An 18253-nucleotide genomic window follows, 5' to 3' on the forward strand; every position below is an offset into this window, starting at 1 on the left:
TATAATTCTCAGTGATAGTAGTTGTAGGCCTTCACACCAGGTTCTCTGCCTATTTCCTTGTATAATAAATACTAGCTCTAGAATTCAGGGAGACTTCTAGATGGTTTTGTCTTAAAGAGACATTTCCAGGGTAAAAGCACACTACCTGGAGCCAGTTCACCAGAGTTGCTCCATCTGGCTGTTGTGTGAATGTTTTTGTTTCTATCTTCAGAAGACACTCAAGACCTGACCTGGGAAGCTAGGCAAGGTTAGGGGCCACAGAGGAACCACTTGTGTAGGACTTTTTCTGGATGGCACTTTCTGGGTATTTTAAAGGGGAGTCAGGACCTTTGACTCAGTTTCATCCTCTACAGTTTTCCGAGCACTCATCAAACATCTTTCTTCTCTTTAGGATTCACAGATGGAGTCAGTGGAAAAGACAACGAACAGAAGTGAACAGAAATGCAGGTAAGTAAGTAGCTAGTTCCTTGTAGAGGGTTCTTGACTTCACATCACATTGGGGACATGTAGCACTGCCCCCAGCAGTAGGGAGACTGGGAAGGGGACCCATGGCTGCTCACCATGGTTTGCTCCAACACAAGAAACATTCCAGAAAGTAGCTTTCTGCTCCAAGAAGCTACCCGAGCCCCCATCTCCAGTCCAAGCAACATGGAACTGGGGGCTGGGGTGGGGTGGAGAAGGGCCACAGGACTGTGCATGGACAACAGGTCTCACTTACTGGAAAATGATGCAGAGTGAACTGCTGAACCTGGAGAATGCAGTGGGCTTTAGGAGGCCCACTTAGAAATTCTCTTGCCTGTAACCACACAAGATCACTCTGTTCCTTACAGTGCTGATTTACCAGCTATTTGCAGTGTCAGAGGAGGAGAGGGCTGAACTTTTTGTTCATAGTCACCTGTAAATTATTTATCACTGTAGACTGCAGGGACTTTGCTTTCTGGTAGTGAACAGAAAGGCAAATTTGTGACCTGAATGTTCTAGATATTTCCAGACTGGAATCTCCATACTTCCAAGCTTACAGTTGGCTTCCTTCTTCCTTGTTCTTAAATAGAAAGTTTTTAAAGAGCCTCATTAGGAAGCAACCCCAGGACCTGCTCTTGGTCATTGGGACCGGCGTGAGCGCAGCGGTGGCCCCAGGTATCCGGGCTCTCTGCTCTTGGAGGAGCTGCATCGAGGCCGTCATCGAGGCTGCAGAGCAGCTGGAGGTTCTGCACCCTGGGGACGTGGCAGAGTTCCGGAGGAAGGTGATGAAGGACCGGGACCTGCTGGTTGTGGCCCATGATCTGATCCGGAAGATGTCACCTGTGAGTCTCAAACAGATCAGGTTTCACAGCACTAGCTTTAGGTTCTAGACCAGGTTGAGGAAGCGTGTAAATTGAACACTAGGCTTCCATGAGCAGAGGTACTGTTTGTTAGTGGTCAGCCAAACAGGATACCATCCTTGGGGTGTTTTGTTTTGTTTTGATTTTCAAGATGGGTTTCTCTGTGTAGCGTTGGTTGTCCTGGAACTTAAGTCTATAGACCAGGCAGTTCTCAAACTCAGAAATCCACCTGTTTCTGCTTCCTGAATGCTGGGATTGAAGGTGTTTGCCACTGTGCCCAGCAAGATCCTACCCTTTTAAACCTCAATATTGGACTGCTTGCAGGTGCTGGATTAGCTTGTAGTAATGGTTCCCATCGACTAGCTGGTTCTGAATGTTGTTACACTGCCATTTTTAGTGTGAGGTTTGTGAGACACTATAAATATGATTTGGTTTAGTAGGCTACTCATATCTCTTCAGAGAACAGCTGGTCTTCAGAAGATATTTAAGGTTGGAGGTCAGTATCTGCCAGTGGAAGTGAGGTAGCAAAGGTAACAGAGTTGGGGATATAGGGGACAGTTAAGTTACTGAGAGGCCACAGCCAGATGATGAGTGGCTGTGTTGCCTGGTATGGCTGAGCAGTAGCGTGGGAGAAGCTGGAGTAGGCTATTTCTCACTGGTCTGTCCTCATGGAGATGTGCAGTCAGCATATAGAGGAGGCAGAAGGAGACTTGAGTTGGGAGCTTAACAGAGGATAGGACCATGAAATGGTCATCAGGAAGGACAGGACTGGTGTGTGGGGTCTCCAAAAGACCAGAGACCCTAAATGCTGTGGTTTTATTGGGATAGTAATTCTGATTCCTAAATTGAAAACTGGGGAAATAGCCCAGAAGCGTCCAGGGAGCTCAGTGGTATTGGGGACCTGGGCTCTGCCATCCTTAGCCTAAAGTTCCCTGTCTTGTATAGTTCTTCCAGTAAGCAGATGGGACTGCCAACCGTTCCCTCCTGTGGCTTTGCATGGAGTCACTAGATTACTGGTTTCACCCAGTGCTGCATTTCACCTTTCCAGGCTGGGGGCGTTTTCAGTTAAGTAGCTGTGCCAAATGTGGGTGTTCTTTTAATCAGGGACAACTGACATCATAGGCAGGGCTGGGCCAAACCTGACCTGCTAGCCATTTTTATAAAGTTGGGTTGGCATGTCGCCATACCCTCTTGCTGGTACATTGTCTGTGGCTTATTTCATGCCCAGAGGCCAGCTTGAGTAGTTGCAGTAGGAGCTATGGCCATAGGCCTAACATTACTCTCTGGCACTTCAAAAGATGCTGATCCCTTGTATAGGAAGATGAGGGCTTACCCTTGGGTAAGGGAAACCTATGGGATGACTGCACAGCACCAAGGGTATGTGGCTCATTCAGGGAGAGGCCATTGTATTGATGGTCACTGTTGGTCAGATGTGTTTGAAGCTCCATCTGATGCTTCGTATCCTTGTGCACTCTTCCAAGCCTCCTAAGGAGAATCAGGTGAGGAAGTCAGCAGGCCTTTTCCTGTCATGCTGGCATGTCTCTGAGCCATCCTAGAGGACACCAAGTTGGTTTTATTGAAGGTTATGGTCTCATGGATAAAGATGAAGACTAGCAGGCACCAGGGGCATAGCCTCAGGATGACATCACCATAGCTGCCCAGGAGAAGGAGGGGCCTACAGGTAGCTCCCCTGGTGGCTCTGTCTTGACCTGTGGGCCCTTCAATTGGTACTGTGAGACTCAGTGCTGCTACAGAAAGCCTATGTTAGGGCTTTTCTTGGGGGGCATATGACCCCTTGACCCCTATCATGTCCCGCTCAACCCCATCTTGGTTCCCTTCAGCAAGGCTATCCGCTATTGTCATAGCTCTTAGCTCCCCACCTTCTCTGTCCCACTTGGAAAGTAGGGACTTTCCATAGCACCTTATGACCTGGTTCTGGGTCAGCTCTGTTAATCTTCCATGCTCCTCTCCTAGTCACACACAGGACCCATTTCCATGAACACTGCAGTGCCTTTGTACTTGCCCCTGCTTCAGCAGTCTTGAGAGCTCCCCATCGCAGGTCTCAGAGATACCTCCATGGGCCTTTTCTGCCTGCCTATGCTCACTTCTCTGCCTTGCTTTCTCCCACGTGTTTATTGCAGTGCTACATCCTTATACTTGGCCTGTCCTCCCCTGAGGCTGCCCTCATTCTTTCTTCTGGTAAGAATGTGCCTTACTCATGTGCCATCTGCTTGGTCCCAGCTGTGATCTGTCTCTGCTGTTCCAAACTTCTCTTTGTTTTTGTCATTTTGAGACAGGGCCTCTCTAAGTAAACCTGGCTGGCCTGTAGTTCATTAGGTAGACCAGGCTGGCTTTAAACTCACAGAGATACACCTGCTTCTGCTTCTGCTTCTGCCCCTGTTTCATGCACCATCATGGCTAGCATGTGTTACTAACTCTTGATCTACCTCTCCATAGCGCACAGGCGACACCAAGCCCAACTTCTTCCAGGATTGCCTGATGGAAGTTTTTGACAGCTTGGAGCAGCATATCCAGAACCCTGTGGTGCTGCAGTCAATCCTCAGCCTGATGGACAGAGGCACCATGGTGCTGACCACGAACTATGACAACCTGCTGGAGATCTTTGGGCAGCAGCAGAGCAAGCCCATGGAGTCCCTGGACTTGAAGGACAAGACGAAGGTGCGGGCTGAATGGGCAGAAGGCTCAGGGAGATCACTGATGTGGGCAGGTTGCTCTGGGTTGCTCCTTGATGCCATGCTGACATTCCCTCAGGCAGCCTAGGAGCTGCCAGGGAACCATGTCCTTCCCCACCCCTTTGCGATGCTTCCTGCTATCCACTGTTTTCTTTTCCTGCTCTTTCCTACTCCTACGAGGGTTTATCTGCATTGGCTGATTAGTGACCACTGTGGAAATGTGGGCAATAGAGCAAGTACAAGAGAAGGCACCCACAATCTTCATAGTGGGGATTTTTTTCTTATAAAATTGTGATTTAATGAATGTAAACATTTTAAACCAGTTTTTAATTTTTTTTCCTTCCCTTTTGGAGATGGGGACTTGGCTGAGTAGCTTAGGCAGATTTTATCCTTGGGTTCAACCTGCCTCTGCTTTCAAGTACTGGGTTTCAGGCTCACTGTATAGACCATGCTGGCTTTGGATTTATAGTAGTCTTCTTGCCTTTGCCTTCCAAGTACTAGCACTACAACCATATCCTACAATGCCTGAGCTATTTGTCTCAGTTATTTCTGTATTGCTGTGATGAGGTACCATAATCAAGGCACCTTGTAGAAGAAAGCATTTATTTGAGGGCTTGCTTATAGTTTCACAGGGTGAGTCTATGACCGTCATGGTAGGGAGCATGGCAGCAGGCAGGCAGGCATGTCACTAGAGCAATAGCTGAGAGCTGACATCTGGTCCACATATTGGAGGCAGAGGGAGACTGGGCCTGGTATGGGCTTTTGAAACCTCAAAGGCCATCTCCAATGACACATCTCCTCCAACAAGGCCCCACCTCCTAATCTTTCCCAAACAGTTCTACTGACTGGGGACCAAGTGTTCAAATATATGAGCCTTGGAGGGCTATTCTAATCCAAATTGTATTATTTTTAATTTTATAAAAACAAATGAAGATTTATTAAAGACAAGTGTGAAAAGAACTTCTGAGAGTGGGTTCTGAGGGAAAAGCATCCCAGGAAATTGTTTACAGTGATTTTAGCCTAGTGTGGTGAACCCCAGCTCTGTATGGGAGCACCCATTCCTTGTCCCTTGCCTGCAATGGAGTTATTAAAAAACAAAGCAAGCAGTCATGGCAGTGTATATCTGGGATCTTAGTACACGAGGCTGAGGCGGGAGGATCACTATAAATTTTGAGTTTACCCTGAGTTACATAGTGAGTTTTAGACAAGTCTGGGCGCTTATGTGCAAAAAAAAGAAAAAAGAAAAAAAAAAGAAAGAAAGAAAAAGAAATAGCCAAGTGTATTTCTGAGAGGCAAAAGTTCTGTGTTTTCTCCCTTTATTGCTGAGGTGGAACAGTTTGATCGTATGGATCACTTTCATTTTTGGCATGCTTGATTTTTGTGCTGTGCTTATGTTATGTGTTAGGGAGTCAGACACCACCTGTGCGGTTGCCCACTGAGTTGTGGTGCATGCTCTGCTAGCCTGGCTGGCTGCTTTGGTATCCTACATGGTGACATGGCCCTATGGTGGGGTGCGGCACAGGCTGTGGCTGAGCATGACAGCACCTTTGAAGATGACTAGTCAAGTGTGGGTAAAAGAATTAATTGTCTGCTGATTTCTGCCTTTAGTGAGCCTGTCTCTGTAGGGCTTGCAGATGCAGAGGCCCCACACTGAGAGACATGAAGTATGGCCTGTAACCTGCTTGGCTCTGTAATTTGAACTGAGATGAATGCAAGGGCCTATTTGATATATAGTGTTGATGGTGTAAAACTAATTGTAGCCCAGAGTAGAAAGAACACTCATCTAGTATGTGTGATGGAAGACCTGGGTTTTACCTGCAGAACCACAAAACATAAAAATGGAAACAAAATCATCCATCTACAACCCCACAACAACATAGAACTATCCCCATATAACTAAGAAGGTCTGTCCCCTACACAGTCACTACCAGCTGCGTAACAGTTACTTCCACACTGTATTCAGAAGAGACCTTGCTGAGATTCTGGGCAGGACAACTAGTTTCTGTTTTAAAGTTATAATTATGAGTGGGAACATTTGCTTTTTCAGATAATTTTGTTCTTGTATCTTGTTTGAAGTAACAGCAGGCTATATTTGTCTTGGTTTGGTTTTTGATAGGTCCTTCAATGGGCAAGAGGCCATATCAAGTATGGAGTCCTTCATATTCATGGCTTGTACACGGACCCCTGTGGGATGGTGCTGGATCCATCGGGCTATAAAGATGTCACTCAAGATGCAGAAGTAATGGTAAGCCTGTTTTCACTAGGCTTTGGTTGCTTGCCTCTTCTAGGGAATTGATGGTGGCAGCCAGCCATCTGGCTGTGTTTCCCAGGCATTCTGGTCCTCTGGTTGATCCCCCTTTCACATGGCTGCTGGGGACAGGGTCATATTTTCCTGTTTGTAGCCATGTCTCTAGGCCCTGGTATGGTACTGCATTTCGAATAGCTGCTCAGGGCACACCTGCTCAAGGAGGACATGTGTGCTTCCTTAGAAAGTAGAAACCTCTCTCCTGGTGCCAGCACTAGCACGCTGCAGTGTCTTGGCCAGGGGCTTGGCAGGAGAGACTTGCCTGATGCTGGTAGTCTGTGGTCTGTAGTCCAAAGTCTGTTCCTCTGTTCCATTTGTCATCTCTCTGTGCATACTCCAAGGTCTTCTGTCTGTAGTTCTCGCCTTCCTTACATAGCAGTCTCTTCAGCTTTCCAAACCTTGTTTTAAAACTAGAGCTAAGAATGGAGCTCTGGTCGAGCTCTTGCTGAGCATGCTCATGTCCTTAGTTCAATGCCAGCACAGCAGACAAGAGCAGTTAGCATTTCATTTTATGAAAGCCTTTCTTCACTCTTTTCTTTTAGTGGGCTTTTTTTTTTTTTTTTTTTTTTTTTTTGAGATAGGGTTTCACTACAGAGCTCTGCCTTTCCTGGTTCTCACTATGGAGCTCTGGCTTGGAACTCCCTATGTAGGCCAGGCTGGTCTTGAATTTACAGAAATCTGCCTGCCTCTGCCTTCTGAGTGCTGAGATTAAAGGTATTTGCCACAATGCCAGGCCTTATTCATTTTTTAATGAGAGATTTGTGGTTGGGCACTTGTGTCACATGTGAGAGTTCGAGGCCAGCTTGGTTTATAGAAGAGTTCCAGGACATCCAGGGCTACACAGAGAAACCCTGTCTTGAAAAACCAAAAAGAAAACAGATTTGTGAGGGTGGATGTGTGCACTCAGTTGCCTGTAGAGACCAGAGACTTTGGATCCCTTGGAGTTGCAAGTGGTTGAGCTACCTACCATGAGTGCTAGAATTGAACAGGTCTTCTAGAAGAATTTTGCTTGCTCATTCTTAACCATGGAGCATCTTCCTAGCCTGCAAAGCCTTTGCTGATGGCCTCACAGATGTCCACATAAAATGTGTAGAGAAGCCCTGTACAATATGCTGCTGACTCTTCTGTCCTAGTATGCTCCTTCCCCCATTTCTGAGACAGTGTCTCATCAAGTCTGTTTGCCTTCAGACTTGCTAAGTATCTTTGAACTCTTGGTCTTCTTGCCTTCACCTCCCAAGTGCTGGGATTATAGGCATGTCCCATGCTTTCTAGAACTCTGACTTGAGTCAGTGTGTTCCATTGTAATCCTCAGTATCAGGTGCATGTTCTCTGGAGCTCTTCTCTGGCCTCTGACACCAGAGATAGCATCAGCAGATGAATGCTGGGCAATTAGGAGGTGATGCTGCTGAGGCCCACTTCTCTTTGAGGGTGAGCTGCTGGTATGAGGCCTTCGTGTCCGAGTCACTGACTACTGCTCCTTTGAGTGACCCTCATAGGCTGCTCTGAGGTTACTGCCTCTCCTCCCCTTGGCAGCTCTCTTGCCTTCACTCCCCAAAATCTATCTACCCCATCTTCCTTGTTGGGATTTGGCTCATCTGTCCACTCATTAGTTTTCAAGGTATTGTTTGTACACAATTTTGAACCAAGAAAAATTTTTTTGAGACAAGGTCTCACTATGTAGTCCCAGCTGGCCTGGTGCTTGCTGTGTAGACCAGGCTGGTCTGGAACTTACACAGAGATCCAACTGCTTCTGCCTCCCTTAGTGTCAGGATCAAAGATATGTGCCACCACACCAAGGGGAACTGAGAACATTTTAATGTTCTTTTATGTCTTTTTTTTTTCTTCCGGAGCTGGGGCCCGAACCCAGGGCCTTGCGCTTCCTAGGCAAGCGTTCTACCACTGAACTAAATCCCCAACCCCGTTCTTTTATGGCTTAAGATTGTATATAAATCTAGGAGTTGACTTGGCGAGCCATAGGTCTACCATAAGCTGACTTCACTGTGAGGTGCATTCATGCTGCCCAGGTTGGCCAGTACATTGCCTCTCCTGGTTCTCTTTCTTTTCCTAGTTGAGAGATGGATCTCAGCCTAGCTTCACCAAGGGTTGCACACAGATCACTGCATGGGGTTGATCTGAGTATGTCAAGAGCTCCTAGTCTTCCTAGTACTCCTCAGTATGGCTCTTGGGAAGCCTGGTGGGTACAAGATAAGATATAAATGAACACAGGGGCCTTTATGTTAATTGTGAGATCCTGCTGATGATTTTCACTGGAGTGTCCTCTGTTTATTGGCTTTCTCCAGGAAGTCCTGCAAAATCTCTACCGTACCAAATCATTCCTGTTTGTGGGCTGCGGAGAGACACTGCGTGACCAGATATTCCAAGCGCTCTTCTTGTACTCTGTGCCAAATAAGGTGGACTTAGAGCACTACATGGTAGTGCTCAAGGAAAATGAAGACCATTTCTTTAAGCATCAGGCAGATATGCTTTTGCATGGAATTAAAGTAGTGTCCTATGGGGACTGTTTTGAACTTTTCCCAGGATATGTGCAAGACCTCGCCACTCAGATCTGCAAACAGCGAAGTCCAGGTGCGGAGTTCTGTCATTACTTTCCAAGCAGAAATCATGGGTTCTTCCTTTAGCTGTTCCACCTTGTATTCTATAAGATTTACCAATCTAGTTAATTTTTAATCCTTCTGAGTTTAAAAGTAGAAAATGGAGTGATTGGTATAGGTAACAATCTGTAAGTAGAACTTGAGAACTTGCTTCAAACGTGGGACACAGTGATCCGAATTACAGGTTACTGTAGCCAAGAAAAGCCATCAGATCAGTGTTACTGACTGTGATAGTGTGTTGGAAAGTTTATGAGGCTTCCATTTTTTCCCTCTCACTGCACATCTCTCTGGGGTGTGAAGCATCTCATTTCTGCTCTTTGGCCTTTCTTGGGAGGGGGAGGGTGTCACAGCTTTGCCAGGAAAGACCAGATAGTGAGAAATGCTGATGAGTCACTTTTACACAAGGGAATTAATGGCTTTGACTTCAGTGTCATAAAACATGAGTGATAGCAAGCGTGGAAAGTTCTGTATTGACTGGCTTTTTGTGGTGACAGGGAACCTAGATGCTCACCAGGGGTGGAATGAGGTTAGCACCAGTGAGAGACAGACACAGTAGAGCAACCATGAGTTTCCCATACTTTAGCTGCTAATAATTAGTAGATGATTTAAATCATGAGTAGCTGTGTAACAAGATAGTAGTCAGTTTCTTACTGGGAGTGGGAACAGAGAATTCATGTCATAGAGCCATGCCATGAACAATAACACTTTATTATCTTCTTTGAGGCAAGAGTCTCACTATGGATCTCTGACTGTCCTAGAACTCACTATGTAGATCATGCTGGCCTGGAACTCATAAAGACCTGTTTGCCTCTGCCTCCCATGTGCTGGGAATAGTAGCCTGCATACCAAGTTCCACTGCCCTTAGTTTTTAATTCGGTGCTTGTGTTATTTAGGTGATTTTAGAGATATCAGCCGAGAGGGGTGAACATTTGCCCTGTGTGTGCCAGAACTTTGAAGTTAGGATTTGATCCTGGACTAACATGTACAAAGATGTCTTGGTACCAGATGTGGGCATGGATCTTCCAAGACCTCCCTCTTCTGAGATCTCCCAGCTCTTTCTTGTCCATAATCATGACTCCCTGGGAGCCCAGCATCCAGCCATTGAGTGTGGGTACCTAGAGGAAGCAATTGAACCACTGATGCTCCTTTTCCGGGACCGGGCAGCTACCAGAAGAGTAAAAAGTCATTGAGGCTTTCATCTGTGCCTGTCTTGAAGGACATCTGAGTTTCTTTTCTCTCTTGATGGGCAAGGATGCCTACTGGCTGAAAGTGGCATTAGCTGTTGTGATGTGTGCCTCACTGTGTCTATAGTCCCAGCAGCTTCCCATGCCACTCAGTGAGTTCTGGCATCTATCCTGCCAGGTGAAGAAGGGAGAGAGACAGGCAGGGATCCATGGTATCCAATCCATAGAAGCCTGGCCAAATCAGTGGATGGCCTCAGGGTAGTCTTTGCCAATCATTCTAGGCCTGGGGAGGATGAATACTCCAAGCTGTGACTCCACTGACTGTTTCTTTTTTTTCTCAGATGCTGAGCGAGTAGACAGTACCACCTTACTGGGTAAAGCAGATCTTGACTTTTCTCACCTGATTTTTGCTTGCATGTTCTATTCATCACCATGAAAATGTACCTTACATTCAATAATTTGCCTTATTAAATAGGACAGAAAGGACAGATACCTCTACCTTTAGATGGTCCCCACTACGGTAAAGGCACAAAAGTCCATCCCCTCCACTGGGAAGCACAGCCTAGTCAAGGACTGTCTGCTGACAGCAGAGAATAAATTCTGCCCTAGAACCAAGAGTCACAGGAAATAAGAGAAATGTTCTATTTGTATTATGCTATCAGTAAAGGATCCAGTAATCTAGGGTAACCTGTTCGTTAGCAGTGTGTGAACTTCTATATAATTTTTTCTTTTAATACTTTTTTAAAGTGTGAACACTCTTGCTGAGTTTGTAAAATTGATGTCTCAACAGCTACCAGCATCTTCCAGAGGGCAAATTAACCAGGTGTCTCTACTGCCTGAGTCAGTCAGGCTAAAAGGGGTTCCAGTCAGTGAGCAGGAGCTCTAGTCAGCCCTGACATTGCTGCCTGTTGGGCCAGTGTGTCCAGACAGACAGAGTGTGGCAGTGTAGGGACAGCTAGTGCCAGTCTGAGTCAGTGGTGGGAGTCTTGACTCAGTCCAGGAGTGGGAAGAACTATATTCTGCTTTCCGTGTCTGCATAAAAGGATATTTTTGCTGTAGTTTAGATATGATCCCCAGAATCTTTGAAAGCAGCAGTAACTCAGTTGATAAAACATGCAGTGCTCTGCAGGGAAACCCTGGCCAGTGCCCAATAAAGTCAGGTTCAGAAGCTGGCTCCTGGAAGTAGATTCTATGATAGTGGGTCAGCCTGAGGAGGCTTTCCATCACAGTGACAAAATACTTTAGAAAACGAAAGGACTTTGCCACTAGGTTTCAGCAGGTGGTCACATGGCTCTCTTCCTATGCATAATAAGACAGAGCAGAGTACAGAGAAGAGGCCAGGGACAAGACATGCCTTTCAAATACATGCTCCCAGTGCCCCGCCCCCCCCGTTCTCCAATCAAATCTTTCTTACAGCCCATTCAGTACAGACTCAGTGTGAGTTACATGCTGTGCTGTATAGTGAGAATGTTTGGTTGTTGGAATTGGTTGTTTGAATAAGAGATCTCCCCTAAATCCTAGGCATTTGAACATTCGATCTCCAGCTGCTGGTGGTGGTGTTTTGGGAGGCTTGGGAAGTGTGGCCTTGCTAGAAGTATGCTGCACTTCCTGGCACAAGGTACAAGCTGACCCAAATGGTTTAGGTAGATCTATCCCATGGCCTTGTCAGCTACAGTTCATATGGCCTCTCCTGGGCTGGGTCTGCTTGTTGCCGGCAGGCTTCCTAGATATTTCATATTCCTGTGCCAATTGGAGCTTGCATCATAGCTCTGCCTTTGCTGAGCTTCATGCTTCTGCTGTCAGTTCTAAGGGACCCTAACCCTTTCATATTGTTTGGCCCCTCTGGATTCCTTATGAGATTTGGGTAGAAGCCTCCAAGACTCTGCAACTCATGTGTCTGCAAAACCAGAGCAGAAGCACTGTTGAGAGCAGGAGCAGTGCCTGCATCCAGCTGGCATGACTGCGTGGGTGGGTGAAGCTTACCTAGCCATCCCTAAGCAAACAGCCCTAGAACTCATGAAACAAAGCTCAAGTTGTGATTTTACCCCCTTGAGCCTGTGGCTGAAAGCCCTAGCTAATTTCTGAGGTCTTCAAGGCTTCTTGAAGTATGGGGCTTGCTTTTCATGGTGCTAATCCTAATTGGCAGCCACACCTTCCTTAATCCTAACCTCAAGTATCCTACTTTTCCGGCCAAACTGCAAAGTTCTCCAGTTCTTTTCTGGTTTTTGCTTTAACTCTCACTGTGAAGCTGGCTAAAAGCAGCTAGTAATACCCATGCCTCAGCATGACTACTATGCAGCCTTGCAGTTTTCATCACCAGATTAGTCTGTCATTTTAAAATTTAGCCTCATACAAGTCAGGGTGGTGCTACAGAGATGGCTCAGTGGTTATGAGAGAGCACTGAAAGTTCTTCCAGAGGACCCGGGTTCAATTCTCAGCACCCAAATGGCAGCTCACAACTGTAACTTCGAGATCTGATACCCTTACCTAGACATATATTTGGGCAAAATACCAATGCACATAAAAAAACATTTAAAAAGTGTCAGGACATAGACAAAGTGTAGGCTTTTAATTAACTAAATATTCTAGAATGTAAAATGAATGGCCTCTAGTCTGACCCCTGGAGCCTTCACTTTCACCTAATCTAGTGAGCAGTCCTATTCTTTGCCTTCCCATCAGCATCCTGGGCTTCTGATCACTCAGCATTTCTAAGCTTGTCCTAACATGCTTCTCTAAACTGCTATAAATTACTCCTGCACACTAGTTCACACTAGTTTTTGGAGCACATACTCACATAGTCATTTTTGCACCAGTTCTCTACTGACCTTTCTGTGACAAATTACTAGAGAAAAAGCAACTTAAAATAGATACTTGGCTCTGAGGCTTGAGTCGGTGGTCACCTGGCTCCACTGTTTCTGGACCTGTGACAAGACAGAGATGTGCTGCTCACATCAGCATAACAAGAGTGAGAGGAGGAGAGTGGGTGTAAAGATGAAGGTCTATTCAAGGACACTGAGTAGTCCTGAGTGACTGACTTCTTCCAACCAGGCTTTACTTTCCAGGAATAGCTTGGATTAGGTCAGAGCCCCCAAGATCTAATCACTACCCCCAACAGCTTAGCTTTGGGTTCTGTATTAGGGCCTTTAACTCGTAAGGTTTTAAGTAACATACATACAAAGTAGGCAAACTATATCTTCACTTATTATGGACAATTTGAAGGATACACAAGGAGAGTAAATAAATTCCCAGAATATCCCGTCTGTTCACCCTTTTTTGATGCCTTTTTTTTTTCTCCTGGGCTATTTTAATGTAAAGTTTTTAAAATTTATATTTACAAATTTTTTAATTTTGTAATAACTTTTTTTTCCCTTTAAGGTAATGCATGTCAGGACTGTGCAAAGAGGAAGCTGGAAGAGAATGGAATTGAAGTTACAAAAAAAGTTAGACAGTCAGATACTGGTAGGTATTGTTTGTTCTCATGGGAACTTTCTTGGGTCTGTAGGTATCTGTACTGAGTGCTTTGCTTTAACACTCTGGTCTATGGGAAGGATCAGTACATACATCTATCAAAATCACACAAACCTTTTGAGTAGAACCTGACCTTTCACACTACTATTTTTCCCAAAATTTCTCTTAAAATGTAATTGAAAGAAAACAAGCAAGTTATATGATATCAATTCAGTGAGTTTTCATGAGGAAGACACCCATTTGGTCATACCAAATTGGCAAACAAAACATTTTGGGAAGTATCCCTCCACCAATCAGAGTGCCCACATTAATCTCTAAGGAAACAACTTGAGATTGTTGATTTGTGTTCTCTCTCCTACTGGGATGTAATACACTTGTAAACTTTCAACCGTTCATTTCAGTAGACTCTTCCAATTGAAACTAGGAGAGGTCATCTGGATAACTACTTGTGTCCCTCCTCCCTTCTCCTCTTCCCCTTGCCCCTGCTGTGGTAGGATGCATTTCTAGTTACTTAGTACTAGGAAGTAGGATTTGAATCTGTTGATTGGGTTTTGAAGGGCTTTTCCCTTCTTCTCCCTTCTCTATTTCATTCCCCCAGCTCCAAGCTTTTAACATTCCCAGTGTCAAGCATCTAGATACAGGATAAAAAGGAAGCAAGTCCTCTACTCTTTGTGGATTCTAAAAAGTAGAAAATAAAAGCATTTACTTTATTAAAGGCATCTGTATTCTTTCCTTTTGGCTTGTATACAATGTTAGTGGGCCAAGGCTGGGACTTCCTGGTTGTGAGATGGATGCTCAGTATCAGTTAACACTCCATCCTTCCAGTTCTGATTGTCTCATAAATATTGTCTCAATATAATTATTTTTTTTCTTGTGTCTTTGTCTTCTCATGTTGGGAGCCATATTAGTTGGATTCTCTTGGATTAGTTCCACTATCTTTTGTCTGCTTTAGTGCTTGTTTTTGTTTTTAAGACAGAGTTTCTTTGTGTATCTCTGGCTGTCCTAGAACTAGCTACATAGACCAGGCTGGACCTGAACTCACAGAGTTCCACCTGCCTGTGTCTCAAGTGCTGGGATTAAATAATGTGCTACCTCTGGCCTGGCTCCTTTAGTGCTTCTTAATTTTCATTTTTAATCTTCACTAAAACACTTTGAGAGATTCTCAAAATTATATATTATTGCTTAGGTTAAGGTGTTGAGTGCCTGGAGCTGGGGATAAGAGCCAGGGGCTTGTACATGCTAAGTACAATGGGCTACATACATCTTGAGCATCTAAACTTTTATTTAAGATGGGGTCTCTGGCTGTCCTGGAACTCAACATGTAGACCAGACTGACCTCAGCCTCAAGAGATCTGCCTTCCTCAGCCTCCTGAGTACCAGAACTAAAAGTGTGCGCCACCATGTCCAGCTTAAAATCCTTATTTTAAGTGTGAACTCAAGTTTCCAAGAGTTCTTCTCTTATTTAACCTTGCTACTATCAATCATATAGTGCTAAGTCTTTTTAAATCTTTGGAGTCTGATTATCTGTTACCATTTCGTTCCTGAAGCATTGGATAGATTTGATAAGGGATACTAGTATATTTGGATAAAAGATATATGTACTATATGTTCTGAGATCATATAGTACTATATGCTCTGAGAGCAGTGATGTCATCTGTCATTACAAATGAAACAAATAGGTGATTTTTACATGTTATCTTAGTGTGAATTACTCAGTTGGAATGGGTGGTAAGAGACAGGAGGCTGTAGAGGCTTAGTTAGTTCAGAAGTGTATCAAGGGAGTGAGTCGAGGTCCTTCTGGGACAATGGCTGGGAACAGCTGCTGCAGTTGGCATGCTTCTTCCTACATAGGGAAAATTCAATTTTGGTTGCATATAAACAAAATTCTTTGATATCTTTTCATTTCGATTGTGGTTTTAGTTGGCACGGACTTACAGATGGTCTTCAACTGCTACCTCTGGGCAGGTCCTTTTTTTCTTGTTAACTCCATGTTTCTGGTTTTCCTCACATCTAACCTTCCTCCACTGTTTGCTGATGTATGAAGTGATTGTTTTCAGTAGACAATTGTGAAGGTTTCTTCTCTTTTCTTTTCCTTTTCCTGCTATCACCTGTATACTAGGCTTTATATTTCCGTGATCTCTGAATGCTGCTGGTTCAGGTGCTGGAGCTACTGCCTGGTAGACAATGTCATAGAGCAGTGGGCCAGGGATCCTCTTTGATACCCAGAAAGAGCTTTCCCCCTGAGTATTAGCAACTGCTATCAGCCTTGCCTCTCCCTAGGCAGTCATGTTTGCTTGAGGATTTCTTTGGTCTCTGATGTGCAGAAAGCCTTGACCTGTTTTGCATGTAGATGAGAAAGGCCAAAAGCCACATTCTTAGTCCTGCCATCCATACTGGAGCCTTAAGATCCCCAGAAGAATGGTGTTTCTCCATGTGTAGTAGTCAAATTGTGTGTATATTCTGAGCCTTCATTTCTTTTTTTTTTTTTTTTTGGTTGTTTTTTTCGGAGCTGGGGACTGAACCCAGGGCCTTGCGCTTCCTAGGTAAGCGCTCTACCACTGAGCTAAATCCCCAGCCCCCTGAGCCTTCATTTCTTATCCATACTTAGAACATGCCTTCGCTTTTGAGTTGCAGCTGGTAAAGATCTCCATCCATAAGTCTTTACAACCTCTACTGTACCTGGTCCGTGGTAGTATTTATAGCTCTGCAATGCCATTTCTAGGCAGTGGCTACTCTTACCATTACGATGGAAGGTTTTTGAAATTTTCAGCATGTGAGGTAGTTGCTGAAACAGAAATTCTGATATAATTTTTTTAGCTGCACTAAAACACTTTGGTATTTCTTTGCCTTAACAGATGATGCTGGAGGGTCTTGAAGTTTTTAAAACTTGAAACTTGAAAACCAGCCTTCTGTAACCACAGTGCCATGCCCGAGCGATGAGGAATGTACAGAGGACTCCATATGGATCTCTTAATAGTGAACTGTCACATACCCCCAAAAGAGCCATGTGGGTGTGTGGCCTTTGTGGTTGAATGACAGAGCTCTACTATGTGTTTAGCTGCTCAGGAGGTGACATGGACACACTTCAGGTATACTTATACGGACTAATGGACAGCTACCTCAGGGACCAAATTGAGGGGTGGGAGGTGGGATGTACCTGACATTGTTCCCTTTTCCCATTTGACATGTTTTCCTATGTTAGGGTGTTATTTTTCCTAATAAATAGAGGAGAATGAGGACTATTCAAGCAACTGTAGTTGCCAAAGAGAAAATAAGACATAAACATTTATATTTTACATCTTTATGTGGAAATATCTTTTACTGTAGAAGGTTTTTAAAAGATATGTTGGTTACAGTGTTAAACAGTAAAGAACAAGAGGACTGTAAAGGGACTGAAGCCGCTAGTAAAAATTGTTGTTTTTAAAGGGATGACTAGATCAAATTGGTTTCTTTGGAATTGTAACATTTCAGTAATTTCTGTTCCAAAGAAATGGTAGACTGTCTGTTAGTGAGTGTTAAGTCCAGAGAGACTGAAGACCTTTCCCAAAGTCTTTAGTGCTGTCTAGATCCACTGTGTAACTTCCAAGTTAGAAAGGGAAAGTGAAGCACAAGACCAAGCTTTAAACTTTTAGAAGCTCTAAGCTTTCCAAGTCTTATTTCTCCAGGATAAGGCCCATCCTTTCTGTTCTCCTCTCTTCCCATGGTTCATATTAAAATTTACATGGAGTATGGTAGGCACTAGTTTGAAAGGGCTTGCCAAATTTTAACTACATTCAAGGTTAACTTCTGGGGAAACACCCATGCTCAGAGTACTGCATATGCCCACAGCTCCTTTGATAGTGACTATGGCAATGGCTCATATGTTGTACAGAGTAGTCCTGAAAGGAAGACTTCTTAGAAACAGGTCCTGCATGGTTCATTTGAGGCTATCCATCTTTGATAAATGATGCCAAGCTTTGCCTGTGACATTGCATGGATGGCACTGTAGCTCTCAAGGGACATTGATAATTAAGAACAGGAAACAGGTTGCTACAAGGAATAAAGTAGAAGCCAGAGACAGGCTGAAGACAACTCCCTAACCCTGTGCTTTCTAAGTGTGGAAAATAAATCTTTTATGTCACTGGTTATGAATAAAATTTTAAAGTCAACCCTGTGTGCTCATTTTTTCTTTAATTATAATAAGATGCGGTATGTATATGTTTAGCTTGAATCGCCACTGAACTATGAAACAAGCAAATGACTTCTTTTGAATGTGTTTAATTAAAAAAAAAAAGAACTTTTGAAAATTGTTTTTTGAGGGCTGGAGAGATGGCTTAGCAGTTAAAAGCACATACTACGGGGTTGGGGATTTAGCTCAGTGGTAGAGCGCTTGCCTAGCATGCGCAAGGCCCTGGGTTCGGTCCCCAGCTCTGGGGGAAAAAAAAAAAAAAAAAAAAGCACATACTACTTTTGTAGAAGACCCAAGTTCCATTTCCAGCACCACATCAGGTGGCTTACAACCACCCAGGGAATACAGTGCCCTCTTCTGGATTCTGTGGCCACCTGTACACACATCTGCACAGACCCCCCCCTCAACAGAAAGAGGAGACGATGATGATGATGATGATGATGATGATGATGATGATGATGATGATTTTGAGATAGTGTCTTACCTTGTAGGCCAGACTGG

At 44.4% G+C, this 18253-nt stretch overlaps 1 protein-coding gene across 10 annotated transcripts in view; it reads left to right on the forward strand.

The window, feature by feature from the left end:
• Positions 1-17732, forward strand: part of Siral2 (SIR2 antiphage like 2) — a 32978-nt gene extending 15246 nt beyond the window's left edge. For 6 of the 10 annotated variants that reach the window (XM_087556594.1, NM_001437894.1, NM_001173336.2 and 3 more), the window contains 8 exon segments: positions 392-447; positions 1052-1304; positions 3780-4001; positions 6132-6260; positions 8621-8906; positions 10458-10490; positions 13492-13575; positions 16440-17732. In XM_087556594.1, the coding sequence (XP_087412720.1) occupies positions 401-447; positions 1052-1304; positions 3780-4001; positions 6132-6260; positions 8621-8906; positions 10458-10490; positions 13492-13575; positions 16440-16459 (1074 nt within the window). In that variant the 5' untranslated portion in view covers positions 392-400 and the 3' untranslated portion in view covers positions 16460-17732. 10 annotated transcript variants of the gene reach the window in all.
• The last annotated feature ends 521 nt before the right edge of the window (positions 17733-18253 follow it).

Source organism: Rattus norvegicus, chromosome 7 (assembly GCF_021556685.1).
Source record: "Rattus norvegicus strain SHRSP/BbbUtx chromosome 7, alternate assembly SHRSP_T2T, whole genome shotgun sequence".
NCBI lineage: Eukaryota > Metazoa > Chordata > Mammalia > Rodentia > Muridae > Rattus > Rattus norvegicus.